Source organism: Stylophora pistillata, chromosome 7, assembly GCF_964205215.1.
Source record: "Stylophora pistillata chromosome 7, jaStyPist1.2, whole genome shotgun sequence".
NCBI classification, from domain to species: Eukaryota; Metazoa; Cnidaria; class Anthozoa; order Scleractinia; family Pocilloporidae; genus Stylophora; species Stylophora pistillata.
Genome location: NC_142525.1, coordinates 24,814,102 through 24,836,449, shown reverse-complemented (window position 1 = coordinate 24,836,449; position 22,348 = coordinate 24,814,102). Strand labels below are relative to the sequence as shown.

Sequence of the window (22,348 nt, the reverse complement as noted above, 5' to 3'; positions counted from 1 at the left end):
TTCCTTTGGCTTGAACGGTGGACGGTTTGATAGCGGCGGCTTTTTCATAGAATCGGACGTAACTAGAATTCCTTCGTTCGCCTCTCGAGCTCTCATTTCATTCTTAATCGTTTCAAGTAAATCCTCGATTTTCCAGATTTCTTCTTAGGCGTTTCGTGTAATCTGTAATCGAACGTCGTCAGGAAGCCTCGACATAACAATAGGGATTAGCAAACTACCATATTGTTCAGCTGTGACACCGAGAGACTTCAGTCCTCTCACATGAACACTTAGTTTCTCGTAAACGAAACGGAGCGAAGATGGTCGATCACCTGTGCTCGGTGGTAATTTTACGATTTCATCCATATGAGCAGATATCATTTGCTGGGGTTTCCCGGAGCGCTCATGAAGAATTTCCACCGCTGAATCGTAATTTGACTCTGACAAAGTAACGCCTTGAATAGATCGCTTCGCTTCTCCTTCCAAAAGGGAATTTAAGTAATTGAATTTGTCGACTTTAGATAACATTGCATTGTTGTGAACCGCAGAATTGTAAGCACCCCAGAAACTGATCCAGCTAGTTATCGAAACGCAGAATTTGGGTAAGAAAAACTTCGGCAATTTCGCTTTCAAGGTAGGCTGATGCGAGCTGAAGGGATTCGTAAAGGGTTGTATTCCTTGATTGGTAAATCCTGAAGACGCTGTAGGATGTTCTGGCAGCTCTACATTTGTATGAACTTGTGCTGGAGGTTTGATAATTTTACCAGGAACGACTTTCGTTACAGGAGACGTTGTCCTCGTTGAAATGCCCGCTTTCGTGTCCATGATGTGCATTGTTAATGTTTCTGTCTCTTCTATTTCTTTCTCAATTTCTTCCACCTTGCATACGGCTATTATTTGATCGTTGAGCGTGTTTAACAATGTCAACTTTTCGCTTAACATCGAGTCGATTCTTCGTAGTCGGTCCCTTGTTTTTGCATCCAACTCTTCCGGACTCTCTTTTAAGATCGTTTCGACTTGTCCTATAAGTTTGGTTACAACGCCTCTGTTTTCAGCGCGCTACGCGCGCAATCGAAGGACCTTCTCGCTCATCGTTAGCATGTAGGAATCCCGCCCACGTTGGGCGCCAGTATATCGTATAAGAAGAAACTCGTTGTTCGTTCTATTCGTTTAATCAGACAATAAAAAATCTATTTACAAAGTTTTTTCTAAGCTAGACAACGATAATTAATCACGAGGTGTAAATGTCAATCAAAGGTTCGAAATCAATGCTCTGGAATGTAAATGTCTTTCGCACGTGTAATTAAGTAAATATTGCTTGCAACTCGATGACGAACGAAACTTTCGTGACACGAAGAGTGTAAGGTCTAGTTAAAAAATGTATTTTACAGTCCAACCTGTATTAAGTGGTCACCCTGTATCAAGCGGTGAGTTTTCAAAGTCCCGAAATATTTAACCATTAATCACTGAAATTCTCACCTGTATATAAGGGTCATCTTTTACTGAGTTCCAACGGCCTTTCTGTATATCCTTCACCTGCATTGAACGGTCACTTAAAGCGGAACCACTCAAATACAACTAAGAATAATCTTTTCAGTAAAATTTAATCCGTCTTAATCTGCCGAAATCAATGTTAGTATTGTTCTTGAGCGATTTTCTGCATATTAAGTGGTCAGATATAGAATAAAATGGAGACTTCAATCGTATTTAAAACATCCCTGTTCTGTGGAACCTGTGTTCACCAGCCAACCTATTTTTTGCGGTCATTCCGCCATTCACGTTGGTGACCGTTAAAAACAGGTTCGACTGTAGATCACTTTGTAAGTCTTGCGTCACGAGTCATGTTGTAGAAGTGTCCTCTTCGTTCAAGAAGTTTGTTGGGTGCGTCAAATTCTACGATGGAACCGTCTTCAAGAACCATAACCCTGTGAAAGGAGAAATATAGTTCTGTCACTTTAGCATGTAAGGTATTGTGTCATTAACTTGCCTTTTAGATTATTTTGTAGCGAAAGAGCACCAGGAGGTAAGGACCTGCTGTTTACAATCGAAGCTTGACAGCTCGCGTGCTTAAGGAATACTATTTACTTTTTTGCTACGTTGAGCTATTGGAGATCAACGGTTTAGTTAAACTTTTCACTGAAGTTTGTACGAAGTCCGGAAGAAAGAGTTCTACCTGTCATAGTCCATAATGGTGTTAAGCCTGTGGGCGATGGTGAACACTGTACTGTCGGCGAACTCCCGTCGAATCGTTTGTTGGATGAGTTCATCAGTTTCCAGGTCCACCGCAGCCGTTGCTTCGTCCAAAACCAGGATCTTACTTTTACGGAGAAGTGCACGCGCTAAACAAACCAGTTGCCGCTGGCCAACACTGCAATTAATTTTAAATGTTCCATAGCGGTTACACGAATCACTTGGAAGTCGTTGGCCATAGTAAACCATCCGCCCGAAACTGTTCTTAAATGTCCTTAAACTTTTCAATCGTTAAGGCTATGCTATCTATTGCTCTTTGGTTATAAAATCATATGAGCTTTAGTATTATAAGGGTTACATTTTAAGCTAGATCAAAAGTTTCAATAGTCATATAGCAAAGAGAGCGCAAGAAAAATTAATTACGATTAGAAATAAAAGATTAGACGCTCATAACATGAAAAAAACTAAAACTTTGTATAAGCGAAAAACAATGAGAAAATCACTAAAACCCTGACTTAAATAAAATTTAAATTAGTTTAGATACCTTTCAAGCCTGAAATGATATTTATTTTGGGTTGTGGTCTTTACTCTTTACCCCGTACCCCAAGAACTTCAAATAAATTCCCATGAGCCTCTTGATTTGCAGGGCTTCTGGACGGGGGATTGACATTTCCTGGAGAGCCACGACGCGATTCTATAATTTTCTTCTGAACTTCTCTGAGCCGCATAATTTTAATACACACCGCATACAGGAAACGTATCTCTTAGTTTGCAAAACCAACCACACTTGAAACGGATTGTGAGACAAGTACATTAAGTCGTAAAACGGACCGTGTTTCATGTTGAAAATACATTTTTGTATCTTGTATCATTAAACATTTCAACGTATTTATTGTCAGTCTATCCTCTTTCCTACCTGAGATTTTCGCCTCCTTCTGCTATAATGTGCTGAAATCCTCCACCCAGACTCATCACAAATCTTTTCAAATGACTCACTTCCAGTACTCTCCAAAGCTCTTCATCCTCATGTTCATTGAACGGATCCAAGTTTAGGCGAAGAGTTCCAGAGAACAGCACGGGCTCCTGTAGGTAAAAGTCAATAGGAACGGAATAAAAAAAAAAAAAAGAAAATAGGTTATTTATGATTTCATTTAAAAAATTTAACAAGGTGCAACTTCCTTCCCTTCTGCCCGAGTATCAATAGTTTTCCTGTGTGAGGGAGCTTCGCTACTGAAGTCAATCGTTTAAGGTGTTGAAGTAGTAATACACATAAATTTCCTTAAAGATCCTGAAAACTGATGTGAGAGCCCTTAATTACAAGGAATTTGTGGCTAAAGGTGCTCACTATTGTCTCTGAAGAGCGCTTTCTTCCCAAAAAGCAGCTAACAAGTGCATCGAGAACATTTTCTTCGCGTACTGTCACTGTAAACCTCCCTTATTTGTTTGCGTCAAAAACCTTCCATGTTTTACCTGTGGAATAATGGTAAGCCGTGAGCGAAGATCTCTGAGTCCAATGGTGGCAATATCAACACCATCGATGACAATTTTACCACCTGATCTTTCAAGGATACGAAACAAAGCTAAGGCCAAGGAAGATTTCCCAGCTCCTGTTCGACCCACAATGCCAATCTGTCAAGAGTTAAACCAGCAGTGTTATATCAATCGTGATTGCAAAAATGATAATAATAATAATAATAATAATAATAATAATAATAATAATAATGGTAGCAATAACAAGTTAATATCACTTGCACAGTTCAAGGTGCGTGAGATTTTTCACACAGTATGTTTCATAGCTGATTGCATTTCAAAATGTCTTTAAGGAACGTTGGAGTTTCACTGTTCTCAAAAGTGAAACACCGAGTCTCCTTTTGACTTAAGCCGTTAAAGGAAACTTGTTTTAAACTACTAATTCAGGTAAGTATTGCTAAGATTTACAACGGTAATAACTTATAATAATAGTAATAATTATAATAATAATGATAAAATAGAGAGATTTAACAGTATACATTTCACGAGATAGATCTTCTTGTCCACTGCTTCCAGGTCGAATTTGGAATCTGAGGAAGAATATCAAAAGACCAAGAAAAAACCGAAGCAACGACGAGAACCAACAAAAAACTCAACCCACATGTGGCGTCAGGTATGGGAATCGATCCCAGGCCACATCGGTGGGTGGCGAGCGTTCTCATAACTGTGTCATCTCTGCTCCCCTCGTCATTAAACCAGACAATATCTTCTCTATGTAAGGCAAATAGAAAATACAACAATACCTTTTCAGCTGGCTTGATTATAGAGCTTATCTTTTTCAGAACTAATGGAAGTCCTTCTCTGTATCGCAACTGGAAGTTATCAAATAGAACTACTCCTTGTTGTGGCCAATCACGAGACGGCCGGCTATCAGGAATGACTCTCTCCGCCTAGAAATTAATGAATTGAATGGTATACATTCGAATGACATTAGATTTTGTCAGACATTTAAGAATAAATATTAGCGAGAAAAACATACAACGTTTCGATGACTCCATGTCATCATTCTCAAGTGAGAAGAGAATAAAAATGAAGAGCTAATTTTTCCCGTACGAAGGTGACAAACGTAAAAAGTTAAAAATTTTTCAAAATTTAAATAAATAATTGCGCGTGTTGAGTTCATAAATGTAAACTATTAAATAAATAGTTTCGCGCGTATGGAATCTGATTGTTTGTTCAAAGATGATGTTTACCAACCTCAAGTATCCCGACCACCTCATCAATTCCACCATCTCTCACTTTGTCACCTCAGTTAGGTTGGAAAACCCTGGAGTGCAAGCTCAATTATCCATGAACGAAAATGCTGTTCACCGAGTGGTTTTGCCTTTTAAAGATCAAAAGTCAGCTGACGCAGTGAAAAGGCAATTATCAGATCTAAGCAACAAAATCGATCACACCCTTCATCCCGTGTTCAAGAGTCGCAACATCTGTGCAGATCTCAGAGTACGTGAGCCTAAACCTCCTATAGTTAGCCAACAATGTGTTGTATATAATTATAAATGTGATCTGTGTGATGCAGAGTACGTCGGGTACACCAGCCGGCATTTACATCAACGTATTAATGAGCACCGTAATTCGGCCATCGGCAAACATCTAAAGAACAACCACGGCCTACAAACCATCGGCGACCTGACCAAACATTTCAACGTACTTAAAAAGTACACCGGGAAACTGGACTGTTTAGTTCATGAAATGCTTTTCATAAAGAAGATGAAGCCCTCTTTGAACAAACAATCGGATTCCATACTCGCGAAACTATTTATTTAATAGTTTACATTTATGAACTCAACACGCGCAATTATTTATTCAAATTTTGAAAAATTTTTAACTTTTTACGTTTGTCACCTTCGTACGGTATAAATTAGCTATTCATTTTTATTCTCTTCTCACTTGAGAATGATGACATAGAGTCATCGAAACGTTGTGTGTTTTTCTCGCTAATATTTATTCTTAAATGATATACATGCATAATTTAATATCTTGATCACAGAAGTGGCAAATTTAAATACTACTTCGCCTTAAAATATCCAGAAGTAGAGAAGAATGAAACTGAGAGGGATCTGGAACTTTTTTCAAGGTTCATCTGGCAAATGTATATCCTTGTCTTGCGCTAGTGAGAAAATCTTTTGTAGTACGAAGGTCGTTTGCAAAGAAAATTCTGATAACATAGGAACTACCTTTAACATTTTCACGGACTTTAAATGGTACATGTGTCTCCTAAAAAAATGATTCACCTAGTTTACAAAACTGTTTGGACAAATATCTATGTTTAAATACTTCCATTGTCGTTCGATGAGAAAAATCAGAAGTACCGTCAACCAATACGTGAAGTGAATTGGTTTATATCTCAATGGAAATATCCAGGAAATTCTGCTTAATTTAGTAGCCTCATAGTCGTCCTACGTAAGACGTAAAGAGTCATTCACCGCCAATTGCAAGATCTAGTAAATTGTTTCAACACGTTGTTGCTCTTCTTCGCGCGATTTGATTTTGATTTCATTTTCACTCACCTCTGTCTGGGTATCAGAATACTCCTTTACCCTCTCAACTGATACTAAGTTTGTTTCCAGTTGACTCGACATTCTTATCATCCAGGCTAGTTTTTGAGTTATCTACGACACCGATTGGATCAGAGTAAAAATGAACATCAATAGGACAGGAAAGTCACGTTTTTCTAGCAATTATAGAGACTAGAATTAAGTTGATTAAACAAAATAAAATAAGAAACGGTGGTTTATCTTGCAAAGCTTCTGAACCCTTCCCTTTACCCACTTTACCAAACTAACTTTGTTCTCTTTATATGTTTACTATCTTAATGGAACATATTTCTATCTGCAATCAAGCATTTTATCGAAACTGTTACGTGCGAACACACTTGTCGCACGAGCTTTTGTCGACAAACTTACAGGCACCTAAGAATTTAAAGTAAGGGTCGGTCATGATGAAGGTTTTTTTTTTCCTTCATCCTTTTGGCTTTGAGGAAGTAAAGCCGTTCCGTTTGATTACCTGAATTGCATAGGTTACAGACAGTCCTACAAGACCTCCACTGATTTTGTCCCGGCTAATAATAGCGAATAAGGCCGCAAAGAGAATCAGGCAATTGCCAATGAATTCCAAACGAAGAGATAACCATCTGTAAAAAAATAATGTCGAAACAGTTTCATTCTCTTCTGAATCTAACTATGGTGTTACATACTCCAATAGTTCAGCCCATCATTTCGATTTCCGTCTCTGAGAACAAGCTGTTTTCATGTATGTTGGCATTAAAGATGATCAGCTCGTTCCCCTAAAACAAGTGAAGGTGCAAATCGTAGTTGCTTGTGGTGTACATCCCAAATCATATCAAAGTTACATCAAGGATGAAAAAAAACTCCTTCCTTAAATTACCGCATTAAATAGCAAAATTAGCCTCATGAGATAAGTCATTAAAGTTTATACTTGAAAAATAAGATTGGCAACGGCGGTTTAGGTCGCATGCAGTTTCGTGAAGCCATTTAAAGAATTACAAAAGGGAAAAAGGATCAGTTTGATAATCTGCTTAAGGTTACTCAGAGAAGACTAACTATTTTCCTATGCTAATAAAACTGTTGCTAATGGATGAAGCCTGTAAAACGCAATTTCATGCTTATCTGTGAAATGGATTCTTGTTATAAAATATATATATAGATTATTGCAACAGCATTCATCTCTTTACCTATCAGCGGTGACAGCCAAGTAATGTGCTACTTGATTTTCGTCTAATTTCCGGTAATTATCCCGGATGAAGCGCTGCTGTTGTGAGAAAGCCCGTATGGTGCTGGCACCGGTGATGGTCTCCAGGAAGTGACTATATATTGGTGATCGGCTTACTGACTCGATTCTTCTCAGCTGTCTTGATGTAGCTACGTATACTCTCTAGTGAAATAACCAGTGAATTAATTAAACGGCAGAAATCAAGACGTGTGATGTGCATCCAACATTGAAACCTGCGTTCCAGCTTGGAGAACAGTCACGCAATTAGCAACTATACTATACCGTCAGCTCTGAAATCATTGTATCCGTAAACGAAACAATATTGTCTGCGTGCAAATACATGTTCAGTACTTTAATCGATTCGCACAGTTGAACTGAATGTGGAGGATGAAATAAGATATTGCGACAATTATTCTTGAGCCTGATTAGGAATACTGAATAGGAAGGGAGAGAAAACAATTGTTACCAACAGTTGCATTATTGCAACAGCAAAAAAAAAAAAAAAAAAAAAAGAAATAAAGCAGAAAGAAGATTGTTGAAAATACGAGTTTTGCATAAAATAATCCCATCCTTCTTTGCGACGTATTTAAGTAACGAAAGAAAAACTCGAAATGTTTAATTGTTCAGAGGACACTTTTTCTTTTCCTTCTCTAGCTGCATTTGCTTTTTCTTATTTGCGCGTATTGAAGGATCCTGAAGTGAGTTTCCCTTAAGTTCGAGAGGAAGAAAAAGTTGAAATATATATTTCAAGTCTTCATCCCACCTGTATGTAAAAATAGAGGGCACCCAAAGGAGGAACAACGGTGAGAAAAAGTGGCGTGGCGTAACTAACAGCTACCAGCATCCCAAGAACATCGAAAAACATCTGTAAGAACGACTTCAGAGATAATGGAATTGTCACATCAATGCCATAAATATCCTTGGACAGCCGGTTCATAATCCTTCCAATCGGTGTCGTATCAAAGAACATCATTGGTAACCGCAAGACGTTCACGATTAATTTGCGATGGAGTATTCGGGAAGCTCGAATCGCCCCAATAAATAACGCCAAGGAGTAAAAAACGGTAAAGAGGGTCTGACCCGATCCGATGCTTCCATAGATTAATAGATAAAAGTCCCTTTGATGGTTTGTTGTAATGTTTGCTGCGCTCCAGTAGGCTAACCATACTCCTGTGGCCACAGAACTCGCTTCCATAACCATGAAAAAGAACAAAGAGAGAAAAAACCAGTGTATGCCAGAGGACTTGATGTAAGAAAACAATAAGGACAACGTTGCCTGTTAGAAAATAAAAACAGATCGTTGGGCACTGGTATTAATTTTTATTGAAAACTAAGTCCCCCTTTTGGACACATGAGCCAATCCTAAGGACATGGGTAGTAGACACAAACAGTCCAGAATTCAGATCAAACAAGATATGTAAGGATGCAGAAAGTCGATATTGTGCTCGGGGAAGGTCGAAAACTGTTCTTTATAAAGCAAAAGGATTCCAAAGCATTTATCTCTCTTAACTGGTGAGCACTTTTTTTATAACGGAAGTCTATCTGTGGGCCGAATCGAATATTATAAGCAAAAATGTTCAGAAGAGACACTTTGCTAATAATTTTTAGCCCTCCCGAGAATTCGTGTTAACAAAATCAATGAAAAAATTAACACTGTTAGGCAGAGGGATGAAATTCCATTTCTGACATCTAAGACAACTGCACATACAGAAAATATGAAGGAGCCTTATAATCCCTACAGGAGTAAGATTTGACTCAACAGATCTTAATTATAGATACGGAAAATTGTATTTACTGCAGTAGATAATTACTCGGGCGAGAAAATTTATGTCAAAAGATAGATCATTACTGTTTTGGAGTAACGTATTTTTCTCTTTCAAGGAAAGCACATTGGATCATATACTCATATATTTTATATAAATAATAAAGTTATAAAGTTATTTATATATATGAAGAGTCGAGCGCTTAACTGGCGGTGTTAATTAATAAAAAAATGCAAAACTTACTCCTCCAGTCTCTGATATTTCCTCTGTTATTGTTTTTCCGGTATTTCTATCATTACGTCCTTGATTATGCTGGTAGCCCTTCAGGGAGGTTTGTATCCCTTTTCTGCTTTCTTGAAGCACCTCGTCGGTTTCATTTTCATCATGAACATCCGTTTCTAGTAGCAGGGCATTCAGTGATCAACACGATGTTAAAGGTAATGATATGATTAAAACTTTGATTGTGCTAACGTTATGTCATAATTCATGATAACGGATAACGATGATGGTGATTAGTATACACTAAAACGGCGAATGGCGTTGAAGGCACACTGTGATTGGCCATTCAAACTCCGAATCTCCTTTGCTATTCGCCTCCGAGCAACCTTCGAGCAACCTCCGAGGAACATAAGAGTTAAAATCATCTTTCTCTTCTAAATTATCTCACTGTTTAGTATATACCAAAACAACTATCGTGGAAAACAGAGGGAAAAAATTTCCTTTTAATAAAGAAGAAAGATGTGAAATTAAGCTGTAAATAAACAACGAGCCCTTACTTCTTTCAATTTTCACACGACTTTGCATGACAGCACTGAGTGTTGCTTTAGAAGCGTGCAACAGCTTGACGAAGTAGAAAAAAGTATCGAATTCAAATATAGTTTTGGATACTGACCAAAGTTTTCCTCTGATCTGTAAGCTTGTAGGAAATCAGCAAAGGCACTTGAGTTTTCCAGAAGTTCAGTGTATGAACCTTCCTAAAAAGAAGCCAAACAACAAGGACACAAAGAAAATGTATGTCAAATAATCCTGACCTTAAAACAATTGACCGCTTGATGGAAATGTTTACAGAAGAGCATACCTCTGAAACAAAGCCGTCCTGAAGAACGATGATGTGATCCATTTGAGGTAAATAGTTGATGCCATGAGTGACAAAGATTCGAGTCTGGCGAGTAATGACAAATGACAGTGAAAATTTACAGTTGCATTTTGGAAAATTGGGCCATCTTTAAGAAGAAAACGCATCAAAAGCAACAACAAAGATTTATTTACACCATAAAATCATAGTACAACAATACGTATAAATTATATTATTTCCTTAATGTGTAAAGGTCACTGGCACCCAAACTAAACACGAGGCTGACGAAACTGAGTGTCATTATGAGTCGTACCATAGGACACTCAGTGAGTGTCAGTAAGTAGCTGAGGGCCAGCACAAATGCATGAGCTTGCTTAATGGTCATCTAAAATTTTATAGTAATTCACCATGTTTTTGTTAAATTTCCAAGAAAAAGAGCCATCATTAATTCATACAGATACCCAGGATGGGATCAAGCTAAGAGACTGACTACAGAGAATAAAGCTTCAGTCCTTCTTGATCTTATTTTTGGTGGTTTTCGAGGAAATATGTAAGAAATATCTTGCTTTTTTCTTGAATGGCGATGTGAAAATCAAACAAAAGCCGCATAAGATTTCCGCAACCATTTCGATTACTTAAAGAATAGATACCTATGCAATAAATCAGACCTGTGTAGGGTACTCAGAGTCTTAGCTTGACTTTCTTTTGAGCCAAGCTAATCAACCATATTGGACTCAAAGCATTAACACCCTTGTGTTGACTTCTGACTCCAAACAGGTCAATTGTAAGTTTATATCGAACTGGTAACATTGAACAGACTTAAGGGAGATAAGCAGAATACATAATCAGATGCTCATTTCCAGTTCACCTTGTCTTTAAGCAATCCATTAGGTCCGATGACATTTTGAAATAGCTTTCGTCCAACATGGGCGTCCACAGCACTGAGTGGATCATCTAGTAGGTAGATATCAGCGTTAAAATAAACAGCTCGTGCCAGACTCACTCGTTGTTTTTGTCCACCACTGAGGTTGATACCCTGTTATATTTAAAGTAATTTTTTTCTGAGAACGAGAACAATAATTTAGAAATAACTTGAAGAATGTATCAGCGGCATTATTATTCATGTCTCTCGGTGATATGGACGACTGTAGCATCAATGCTGCCGCCCAGTTAGCCCAATGGATAGTGCACTGCACTGTTGTGCGGGAGGTCGAGGGTTCGAGCCCCGGCCGGTCCAACACTCAAGGTCTTAAAATAATTGAAAAGAATTTGCTGCCTTTCTATAACATCAGGAAATGGTTAGATATTCTAGTCTTCTCGGATAGCGACGAATAAATGGAGGTCCCGTCTCCTGCAGGGTTGGGGTAGGAGACGTTAATTTCCCACACACGAGATTACTGTGTGATGGATGTCCTCCCCTGGGGTGGGATGGATTGGAAGGTGAGATCGATGGACTGAAGCGGCTGCCAGAGGCGCCTGATATGCTGACGTCTGTTCTCAACCTTACACTGCACCCGTAATTCAGCCTCAGGCTGCAAGTGGTCAGATATAAACTATATTATAATTAAAACTGATAGAATAGTAAAGATCTTAACCAATTATAATAAGATTGCTTCTCACCCGTTCTCCAATTTCTGTAGAGTCACCAGCTGGAAGAATTCTCAAATCACTTCTCAAGGCGCACGAGTGAATAACCTGCTCATAACGAGCGGGATCCATGGCCTTATTAAACAAGATATTGTCTCGTATGGTGGCGTTTTGTATCCAGGCCTGCTGGGAAACATATGCCACAGATCCCTGTGAGAAAAAATATCGAACACTTTATTAAACGACTTTTAATCTATAAGTCCACATCATATACGCTATCTCTCTCTTTTTGAGTTAGGGGACCTGAAGACAGCGAGCTCAAAATTAACTATGTATTTTAAGTTACCTAAATTGAAAGGAGGTAATCATTCCTAAGAGATAAAATACATTACGCACGTCAACAAAAACGGTTCCATTTAACTTCTCTGTTTCTCCAAGAAGAGAGGAAAGTAAAGTAGATTTCCCACATCCAACTTGACCAACGACTGCAACAAGCGAGCCCTTTGGAATGTTTAGGTTGACACTGAAACAATAAAAAGCGACAATAAAATATGTGTTAAAAATGTGACAGAGTAAATTGCCAATAAGGGGATGTCTTTATATAAATTAAGTGTTATTCCAAAGCGATGCATATCGTGATAAATATGCTACATGCAGTTAAGCCCTTCACGAATTATCGCTTTTTATCTAGCGGTAAGTCGTTCTCACTCAAAGATTTATCGTAATGGGCCTTGGATTGTGTTCAGTGTGATATCCACACGATCTATTGCTAAGGAAACACTACACTACTCAGAGAAATTTACTGACTTAAAGTAGGTCATGTGTATCCAGTTTAACGGCTATATTGTCGTCCTAAACAATCTGACCCAAAGTGAAACAGACTGCCAGCCTGACAGATAGATAGACAAACAGATAGACAGGAAAAAACCAAGAACGAAAACAGAATAAAGGAGAAGAACAATGGGACAGTTGACAGAAGACGTTTACAAGATAACTTAGAGTACCTATACAACAGTTCGTGCACCTTCAAATTACCAACATTCTTTCAACTCCGTAAAAATTGAAAAACTCATGGCAATTCATTCAAACTCTCTACATCCGTACCCTTAGTGTTCTTCGTATTTTTTCGGTTAGCCTCTAGATGTTTCTTTCATAACTAAGACTAAAAACATTTTCCAGAAAATTGCATATTTGATTTTCGCCTTTTTATTAATTCTCTGTAATGCTATCTTACCCATGAATTTTAGGAGCATCCTTTCTATTCCACCCAAATACACCACTTTTGACGCCAATCATTTCCGAAGTAAGCTGTGTTGCTAAGTGAGAGATTAAGGGGAGTCTGTGTTAGTTCTTTACTCGTTGCTTTAAATTTAAGGTTAGCCTCCTTTACTTCGAATTACAGTCATTAAATATGGAAAGCTTGCATGCCTCAGGAATAATGAAGATATGTCAAGGCTAGGAAAATTGTCTACTGGCAGTATTGGTACAAGTTGATGCACATATGCTCACTGCGGTTCCGGTACCATCAGTTGACCCTATATTTTGGTTAAAGATAGAAATAAGATAGACAAGGCCTTGAGCGTTCACGCGTTTCGTACATTCTCTACTCAAGGAAACGCTGTCTTTATATGTATTTATAATGGCTTAAAATTGTCGGTCAGTTTGTCTGTTAGTCATTTCTGGTGATTTATTTTACGAATAGGTTTGCCTCCCCAAATCACTGGGTGAGTCATTTGTGTGGCCTATTGGCCAACGCATCGATCAGCGGAACGAGTGCTAAATCTTTGCAAGTCACGGAAATACCCACTACATTACATTGTTCTTACGTGACGTCCTCAGAACATTGTTGGGGTCCAGTTCTTCTGAATCTAAGAACTTCTCCAAACGCTTGACCGAGACCCGTGCCTTAGGAAGAAAAAGAAAAGAAAAGGAGTAAGGGAAAGTGTCAAAAATCTGCATTATATAATAATATAACTTAATAACATTAGAAGTAAAGGGGCTTTACACCGCCAAGATGATTCGTTACTTTAATTGCGTTTCGTGTCTTGTCCATTCTAACATCCTAGCTAAATATTCTCGAAATGCTAACTTCGGAGGTGCGAGGCTAAGTCTCATTCATATTTACTCAAAGGAAGTACCACTATTAAGATGAACGAAAACAGGAGCAAGACGAAAACAATTAAATAGAGCAGGAGTCATAAAATAGTTACTTTGGACCTTATATAGGAGCAATCACAACAACATTGCTCCTTTTCCGACCTACTTGTATGCAAGTTGCAATCACATCTGGAAAGAAACTAAGAGGAAAACGCAAAATTCCAAAGAGCGACAACGCCACAAACGCTTTGGAGGCGGTGAGACTGTTGCCTGTGAGGACGTAGACTGCAAACGTTGTAACAGCAACCTGTTTGGAGGAAAGTCGATTGAGACAGCAATATTAACGTTGCGTGATTGTGGTACTACATAGATGAAAACTTTCAGTGTGTTAGTATAGAATCACAGAGTTAACGAGGAAGGAATAACAGCAACGCATTTTGTGACTAACAACATGTCAAAGAGAGAACAGACAGTTCAGAAATGAGATGAAATGCAGATAACTGGACTGAAACTATTCAAAGTGAAATGGAATAGAGTGACAGATAGAATACAAATGGTACGAAATTTAACGCAAAAAATTTACTGTGCTGTCTTTTGTAGGGGATTTTCGCCATCAAAGGAAAGGTACACATTTTGCGATAGTTTAATGTATCGGGCAGTACGTGCTTTGATTTTCTCATTTTGGGTTTTTTGTTCACTTTGTAAACGCTATATTCACCATTCTTGTAATAAACTTCTCAAATTTGCTACCGTGAACTTACCATGACAGGCATGCTATTGTAAATAAAATTCAGAAAAACTTTCCAGATTTGAGACTTCAGAAGAAACGAGAGTTCCTTGTCTCGCTTGCTGCTAATAATTGACAAGAAAGATTCTTCCCAAGCATAAAGCTTTAGAACCTGGAAAAGAAAATTTTTTTTGTCAATTATAGTCCAAATGAATCCTAACTTATAACCTTTATTAGAAAATGACGGTAAACAGTACAAGGTATATTACTATACTTTATACAAGACTCCAATCTCTCTCTACGGCTCAAGCTCAGCATGAGTATCATTATTAGTATTGTTACTATTTTTGACCTAATAATATACATGAAAACATTTCTCAGTTCTGATTGGTTAAGATAAATGCAGTTTTCAGTTAATTCAGTGCAGAAGAGAGTTAATTCATTGCAGAAGAGGGTTAATTCAGTGCAAAGGAAGAAACGAACCAGACATTCTGATTGGTCAGAATGATTGGTTAATGTCAATGTCAAGGTCAATGTCACTTGCAGAGTTTGAATAACTTATTTTTGCACGTGATGCGCGCGCTTTTCTTCTGCGTAGTTATGAGAAGCTACCTCGCATTTTTTCATGTATATTATTAATAGATAATCACATGATTTTCTCGTGCAATTTGGAATAAATAAGCACTTCAAATTTTTTCAAAGACCACAAATTGCACTCACTCTACGGGCTCATGCAATTTTGTTAGTCTTTGAAAAAATGTACTCGAGCTTATTTATTTCAAATTGCACTCGAAATCATGTGATTACCTATAAAGTAACGAGTTCTGCTTTCTATTTTACTCCGCAAATATCCTGTTTAAGATACTGTAACGTGTACCTTGATTCCATTGAGAACTTCGTTAATTATCTTTATTCTTCCATCCTTTTCTGACATTTGCTTAACCTGATCGTAAAGGAGAAGTCTTTCATAAGAATTCCGAAAGATAGTGACAATTATTGAACTTCCCTATTAACAGGATGATGGTGTAGTTAAAACTGTAGAAATTCTTCTTGTAACCAAACTGAGAACTTCCTTTTTCTCAGGGATGCCCTGTTAATTTTGTTTTTTTTTTTTAGATCAATATTACACGGACATCGCAAAAAGTGAGACAAACTATTCAACACATACAAATCAGGACGTTGAATACCTGCAACTTCTTCACCACTCTTCCGACCAAGAAATTAACTGGAGTGAAAATTACCATCACACCTAGGCCAGCGTAAATCGGCCAGCCCATGGTTTGATGAAGAAAATACAAAGACACTCCAACTTGGAAGGGCCCAGACCATATCATGTTAAGATATGTCATCACATCCATCAGCCGTTGTGCGTCCACTGACATCAGGTTCACAATTTCTCCAGCTGTTGATTTCGACCGTGATTCGTTGCAGAGCACCAGCGCCTGATTAAATGATGTTAGTGGCAAATCAATCGTTCATAAGAAGAGTAGTAGAAGGATGTTTTAAGGTTTTGCAAAACAACTGCGAAGAATTCGTGTGGTGTTCAACTTCCTTAACGTCAATTCACTGAAAATCGGTAATCCTTGATAATAATAATTATTATACATGTTCCTAGTGTCAGGGGGAGAACTATATAAATAATTACGAAAAATTACGTTGTGACTCGAAATAACCTCATAAATTTAGGTTGTTAGTGATTCAATCGTTGATGGGTAATTTATCAAGTAATTCATGCTTGCACTTTTCATGCCTCCTTTTTTTCCATTCTAACTTAGTATATGGAAACAAAATAGCAGCCGAATGTACTAGAAATGAGTTGTTCGACTAAGCAGCTCACCTTTTCATATATTAGACCAGTAACAGCTGAACGAATTTTCATACCAAGTGTGACCATTATATGGAAATACTGCTGAAGGACGAGGGACTGCAATGTTGCTGACACAAACATGGACCCAGCGTATACGTAGCCAATCCATATTTTCTCAGAAGAGGACTTGTCTTCTATGTATTCAATAAGCATTCTAAAGAAAGAGACGAACATAGAAGTGTTTCTTCCAACGCAAAGTGATATCACTCCTTTACATCATTGTTTTGAATTTTCAAGCCCAAAGTGCGAAGGGTTAGATTTTGGAAAATTCGGAAATGATCGTAAACTTGAGAGTCCTTGATTTTTAAAGTAACTTTCCTTCTCCTTGTCGGCATACGAATGTATACAGCACAATATGGAGAATATACGTTGTAAATATATTTGTGTGTTATTATATTCATATCTATGTGTTTAAGGTGTTTTGGTAAAAGCAACGATTAGCCGGGTAGTGGTATTTCAAAGTATTCTACCGAGGAAGAACAAGTTTCAAGTTTCCAAGTTTATTAGGCCTTCCAAAACAATTACTTACAATGAACACCGCCTACAAATAGCGAGCTAATCTAGGCGGGCGATGTTAAGGACAAACAAACACGAATTAATAATTGAAAGCGTTAAAAAAAAAGTCGATTTTGAACAGACACCAATCACTAGCGGGCTTTGAAATTGGCCTATGCAGAAGTTTATACCGTGTTTTTTTTTTTTTTCTCAACTTATGTATGCTTACCTTAATAACTGAGGTTGTACAAACAAAAAGCAGTCGTGGAACAGTTTAAAGATAGCGGCTAGAAGAAATTTCCATCCGTACATCTTGACTAAAACCTTCAAAAGTGAAGGTTTTCTCTTGTTGCTTAGTGATTTGGTCTTCTTTCGATTTCTATCAAGTAATGAATCAGTTTCACTGGGCTCAAAGCCACAAGCATCTTCAACCAGGAGTTTTTTCTTCCTGTTAAGAATAGTAAATAGATGAGATCTATATTGGGGTTTTTGTATCTAATACACTAACCACTTGGCGTCCGCCTCTGTGATGCTGGTCAGAAAAATAAAAATTATGGCAAACATTGCCTCCGTAAAAGAAGTGAGAAGCGGGCGTCAAACAAACTTGCTAATGAACCTACCTGTTGCATTTTCTTTGTTCGTGATTCCAAATGGATCTCACTTTGGGAACAATGTATGAAGCTCTGCTCTTCCAATTTAGTGCCCAGAGGTCCTTGTCCTCGAGAGGCCTTTTGTATCCGGTAAAAATTATCCTGTGGAAAGAGAATAAGAAATAACTTTCTATGATTCAGAAGTTCAAGCAAACGGAAGTATTTCTTGCTCTTCCTCCGCCTTGCTGATACCTACTTCCAAAATATAGTAATTTTTCCCTCTTGTTAGTTTGTTAAATAGAATCGAGTTGGCACCGTTCCATTGCTTCCCAGTATCCTGCAGTTAGAAATGTTCCTTTGTTTGCCTAAACACGTAAAATACCAGGCAGCCATGGTAAAGAAGTTAATAATATACGTGAAAATTGAGTGTCTTTCTCTAAAAACTCAGTTCAACGCATTTACTACGAAACAGGAGGGTTCCAGCAAATTCGGTTTCAATTCGATCATTCTGCTTGATGTTAGTTTATGGCAGAAAAAAGTGTCTATGTTAGAATTTTTACTAACTTTCCCTTCTATATTTGTCCGACGGGTATATAACACGCATCGTGACCCCACATCTATCTCAGTATTTAAAGGTAAGTTAGTTAGCAATTTCGGTTACCAGTTCAACCACCAAAACGTGATTCTTGAAAGGCATGTTGCTTTATCTTCGGGACAGGAAATCTAAAAAGAGAGCAGGAAAACGATAGAACAGGATAAATATTTTTGAAGGAAACTCTGTGTTGACATAAGAGCCCTAAATCTCGCTAACTTTTTGCCACTTTTGGTATAACTTATAAAATGCACGACAAATTAAGTCAAACTCATGCGCTGTTTTACAAGATTTAATGATAAATCAGCTTTAAATTGAGTGTCGAAAAACCAAAACCAAATTCCCCACAACCCCTGCAGGGGCGGATTTAGGGGAGGGTACAGGGGTGTACACCCCTCCCCCCCTGAGATGACCTGCGGCTTTCTAATACAAGTGGTATTCTCCAAAAAAACAAAACAAAACTATGTGGTTTATTGGTGTTGAAGTAGAGCAAGAGACGAGGTTGAAGAATTTATGTTAAACGGCGTAAAAATGGTAGTATGGCACTGAAGTTTGGAGCATTAGCCCTTCTATTGGTCCGAGCAGACGTTGTGGTCACCAGTCAGTTACACCATTCTTTAGTGGTGCACCCTCCTCAAAAAAATCCTGGATCCGCCCCTGCACTAATCAAAACAAAACTTTACTTCGACATTAGCCACTGGGAAATCAGATTAAAAAAAGTAACCCGCTTGAAGCGCGAAAGAACGCGAGTGACCAAGTCACTGGGACTGGTTTTAGTTCTTGCATTTGATTGGTTGAAATGGTGGCGCGAGTTTTCTAGACTAATCACACAACGACGTACCGCAAAAACAAAGCAACCCAGGCTGGTCTTTTCGATCCCCAATTGAAAACTGCTCTAAAGTAAAGAATGATTCAATTGACCGCCTCACCCTCTTTCTTGTCTCGTTTGTATGATCTGGTTCCCAGTTGACACTGAAGTTGTTTTCATGATTCGAATTGGACGATGTTTCAGTCATTTTCGCCTAAAGATGTGAAAAGAAGTCTTGATTTGCCTTAATGTACACATTGCATCCTGATGCATTCTGATGCATTCTCCTCGATCATATGTAGTCCAGGTCCTGTTAGAACCCACGTCAAAACCTAATTCCAACCGTTCGAGAAAAATACGTACATTTTCAAAATCATTAAAAAAGCCGGGAATTCCTCGTGCAAAACAAAATGGGCTCGCGAATCGCGTTTAATTCAGCTCTTTATTCACGAGACACGTTTTTATATAAAAAAATTAGTTCCCGTGAACATAGAAGATCTTATCATCCTTAATAACGATTCACGAATGAAAAAGAATCAAATCACGATCCCTAAGAAAAAAAAAACCGCCTTATCTGTCTATCGATGTACTTTTCATTGTTGTGTCTCGTCACGCAACGTCACGTCAAACGTTATGTCACAATTAAGTCAACCGTATTGTCTATTCTAAGTTCTTCCAAGAGCCTACAACACCATGATATTAACAAAAAAGCGTGAAAAATGACTCACGTACTACTAAATAAAACGTCGATGAATTGAGAAATCATTTTCCGGCGAAAAATGTCACCGTATTGTCTAAAAGTCCTGTACTGAATATACTCCTCGACCTTGTGTGAAGTCCACGAGGATTTGAGGAAAAGGTAAATTTTCCCTCGCCCTTTTTACAAACGTTTTCTTTTAAGTGGGTTAAGCTACTTTTATAATGAATATGTTTTGTAATAGGACAGATGACGAAAACTACTTGTAGACAATTTACCACCCACAATTTGACCGCCTTCATACGTAGCCCTTAAACTCTACCTCGCATTCGTGATCAACGTCTCAACACGAGGTTTCGAAGCTTATCTGTCACAGCCATCTTATCCTGATCATGCTTTTCCTGTGTGAAATCGAAATAATTTAAGAGAAAAACCCTTACTCGGTTATCGCAACAAAGACGATACATATGTTTTGTCAGCGCTACTGAATATTCAAACGAAACTGGCACGAAAGTATTCAGTTTGCCACAAACCTCAGGTCAGTACGATGCGTGAGACGCTAGTTTTTCTCCCTCAGATTGTTATCATTCAAATGGATCATGATTTATGTTTTCCAAAACGCCTGAACGAACAGCTCGATACGAGCTTCCAGTAATGTTACCGGGGTTTTGCGACCGACATTTTTAATATATTATTAACTCTGATGTATGCTATTGTGCTACTGGTATCAAGGTTCAATCGCGTTTGTCACGCAATTGCTGTGCATTTTAGTGAAGCCCCTCAGCACTAGAATGAATAGTCAATTTTACAGTTCCGTGCTTGGTTGCCAAGGCTTTAAACGATAGTAATGATACATACGTCGGTGCTTTTCAAATGTAAATTACTTTTATATCGTGCTAACTAGATACTGGTCTCCATCACAACAAGGTCACCTTCAGCCTCAATCTAACTCAAGCTTGCCAACTAAGTAAACAACTGTAAAATGGCCTTTTACTAGAAGTACTAAATCAATCATCGTTATAGTTCCTCAATCCCACAGAGGACAAACAAGAGCAAGGCTCAGTAATATGCTTAAGTGTATTACCAAGATTAATTCCCTTTACGGTTATTTCTAACGTGTGTGACAAAATATCAAACTCTTGAGAATCTAGCAAATGGTTCCCATGGTATAAACTGACTTGGCAGAGAAATTCTGGCAAATTGACAAACGTGTGAAAAAATCTGGTTCTGTCCTCGTGTACCGGTTCACAAGAGCCAATACAAAAGACCAACCAATATACAATAGCTAACCGATAACTCCTAAACAAAGAAAGAACAATGGTAATTCCCTTGTGAACCGGTACACCAGGACAGAACCAAAAATCTTATATAAATAGCTTATCAGTGTTTAATAAACCTACTGATACCACCTATAGTTATGTCAAAATGAGAGAAAATTAAAAGAACATTTTGTGCTGAAAGGAGAGCAGTTGAAATCTGCATTAGTCTGCACTTAACACTCCGATGTGGAGTTAGGCTAACACGTGCGTTGATGTAAGGTGTTAAAATTGTTAGTTGGTAACTACTCGAAAGTACTGAAGCGAAGTTCCCGTTTGATAATTTGGTGTCCACTTGGTTTCAGTGACGAACTCTCGAAACTACAGCCGCTTACCTTGAGTGTTGGAAGAAGCGTTCTCGAGTCAGGTTGTTGTTGACTGGAATAAGGGTTATATTCGCTTGTCTTATCTTAATAAGCATAATACGGTGACTGCAGCGACAGTAATGATATCGATCCGTTTCCTGAAAGGTGCAGAAAAATGTGTAGATGAGGTGTTAAATAATCCGTGCGAAAATTCACACCTCGTGAGGGTTCTATACAACAATACAGATAATTGGCTTCATGGGTCTGCTCAGAACTTCCCTGGCCAGTCAATTCATGTCCTTACAGCACTTTTATTCAATTTGATTCCTGTAAAACGTTTAAAGTAAGCAGAAACTGCACATTAATTGAAAGTGATTAACTTATATTGATCACTCAAAGTTCTTTAGCAAAAATGTCATTTTGAATATAACGCGTGTGAACTAATCAATTAAGGAAGCTGTAAATGTAGATGGTCTAAAGCCTTCAGATCAATGTCACATAAAGGGTTTGAAAAAAAAATGGACGTATATTCTGTAGAACATCCAAAGAGTAATTACATTTGTAATATAGGTTAACTAACACTTATAAATGAATGGAATAATGCTGTAGGAAAAATAAGTAGGGGAAGTGCTGATGTGGTAAAATTTTACTTCTTACTGATTAGAAGTATTTGAATCGCAAACCAAAGCGGCACTCGAATGACTGGAACTTAAAAATCCCTTTTTATCTGTTTGCAGTGTGGGAAACATGAATAATCTTATAATAATAAAAATGGCAGTCCTGTAGTCGACATTTCAAGTAGTGGGCGACTGTCTTTACGGAGTGCCTTTTAGTTTGATTCTCAGTAATGCTACACACCGTGTGGTTCAGCGAAGGCGATTGAAAGACAGGGCGTGTTAGAAACAAATTGACAAACTAAATTACAGGCTGCTTTGTCTCGTTTAATAGTTGCAGTTTACAAGAGAATGTAAAATCATTTTATTGTCAGGAAACTGCGA

At 38.0% G+C, this 22,348-nt stretch overlaps 1 protein-coding gene across 3 annotated transcripts in view; it reads right to left on the bottom strand.

Moving 5' to 3' along the window:
* The window catches only part of LOC111341391 (multidrug resistance-associated protein 1-like), a 31,165-nt gene extending 9,767 nt beyond the window's left edge, over positions 1-21,398 (bottom strand). The window contains exons 1-28 of one of the 3 annotated variants that reach the window (XM_088728262.1): positions 20,263-20,429; positions 20,052-20,130; positions 19,154-19,246; positions 18,294-18,355; positions 17,663-17,794; positions 17,272-17,490; positions 16,518-16,701; positions 15,868-16,122; positions 15,558-15,623; positions 14,715-14,852; positions 14,120-14,260; positions 13,683-13,761; positions 13,091-13,172; positions 12,253-12,379; positions 11,890-12,066; positions 11,138-11,305; positions 10,273-10,356; positions 10,087-10,168; positions 9,438-9,592; positions 8,195-8,707; positions 7,394-7,593; positions 6,706-6,832; positions 6,210-6,311; positions 4,443-4,589; positions 3,640-3,798; positions 3,086-3,252; positions 2,153-2,347; positions 1,459-1,904 (exon numbers count right to left, since the gene is read on the bottom strand). In XM_088728262.1, coding sequence (XP_088584388.1) covers positions 1,793-1,904; positions 2,153-2,347; positions 3,086-3,252; positions 3,640-3,798; positions 4,443-4,589; positions 6,210-6,311; positions 6,706-6,832; positions 7,394-7,593; positions 8,195-8,707; positions 9,438-9,592; positions 10,087-10,168; positions 10,273-10,356; positions 11,138-11,305; positions 11,890-12,066; positions 12,253-12,379; positions 13,091-13,172; positions 13,683-13,761; positions 14,120-14,260; positions 14,715-14,852; positions 15,558-15,623; positions 15,868-16,122; positions 16,518-16,701; positions 17,272-17,490; positions 17,663-17,794; positions 18,294-18,355; positions 19,154-19,240 — 3,960 coding nt within the window. In that variant the 5' untranslated portion in view covers positions 19,241-19,246; positions 20,052-20,130; positions 20,263-20,429 and the 3' untranslated portion in view covers positions 1,459-1,792. Of the gene's footprint in view, positions 1-1,458; positions 1,905-2,152; positions 2,348-3,085; positions 3,253-3,639; positions 3,799-4,442; positions 4,590-6,209; positions 6,312-6,705; positions 6,833-7,393; positions 7,594-8,194; positions 8,708-9,437; positions 9,593-10,086; positions 10,169-10,272; positions 10,357-11,137; positions 11,306-11,889; positions 12,067-12,252; positions 12,380-13,090; positions 13,173-13,682; positions 13,762-14,119; positions 14,261-14,714; positions 14,853-15,557; positions 15,624-15,867; positions 16,123-16,517; positions 16,702-17,271; positions 17,491-17,662; positions 17,795-18,293; positions 18,356-19,153; positions 19,247-20,051; positions 20,131-20,262; positions 20,430-21,380 lie in introns of those variants that run through there. The other 2 variants (XM_088728264.1, XM_088728263.1) reach the window with 2 other exon arrangements.
* Between the last annotated feature and the right edge of the window lie 950 nt (positions 21,399-22,348).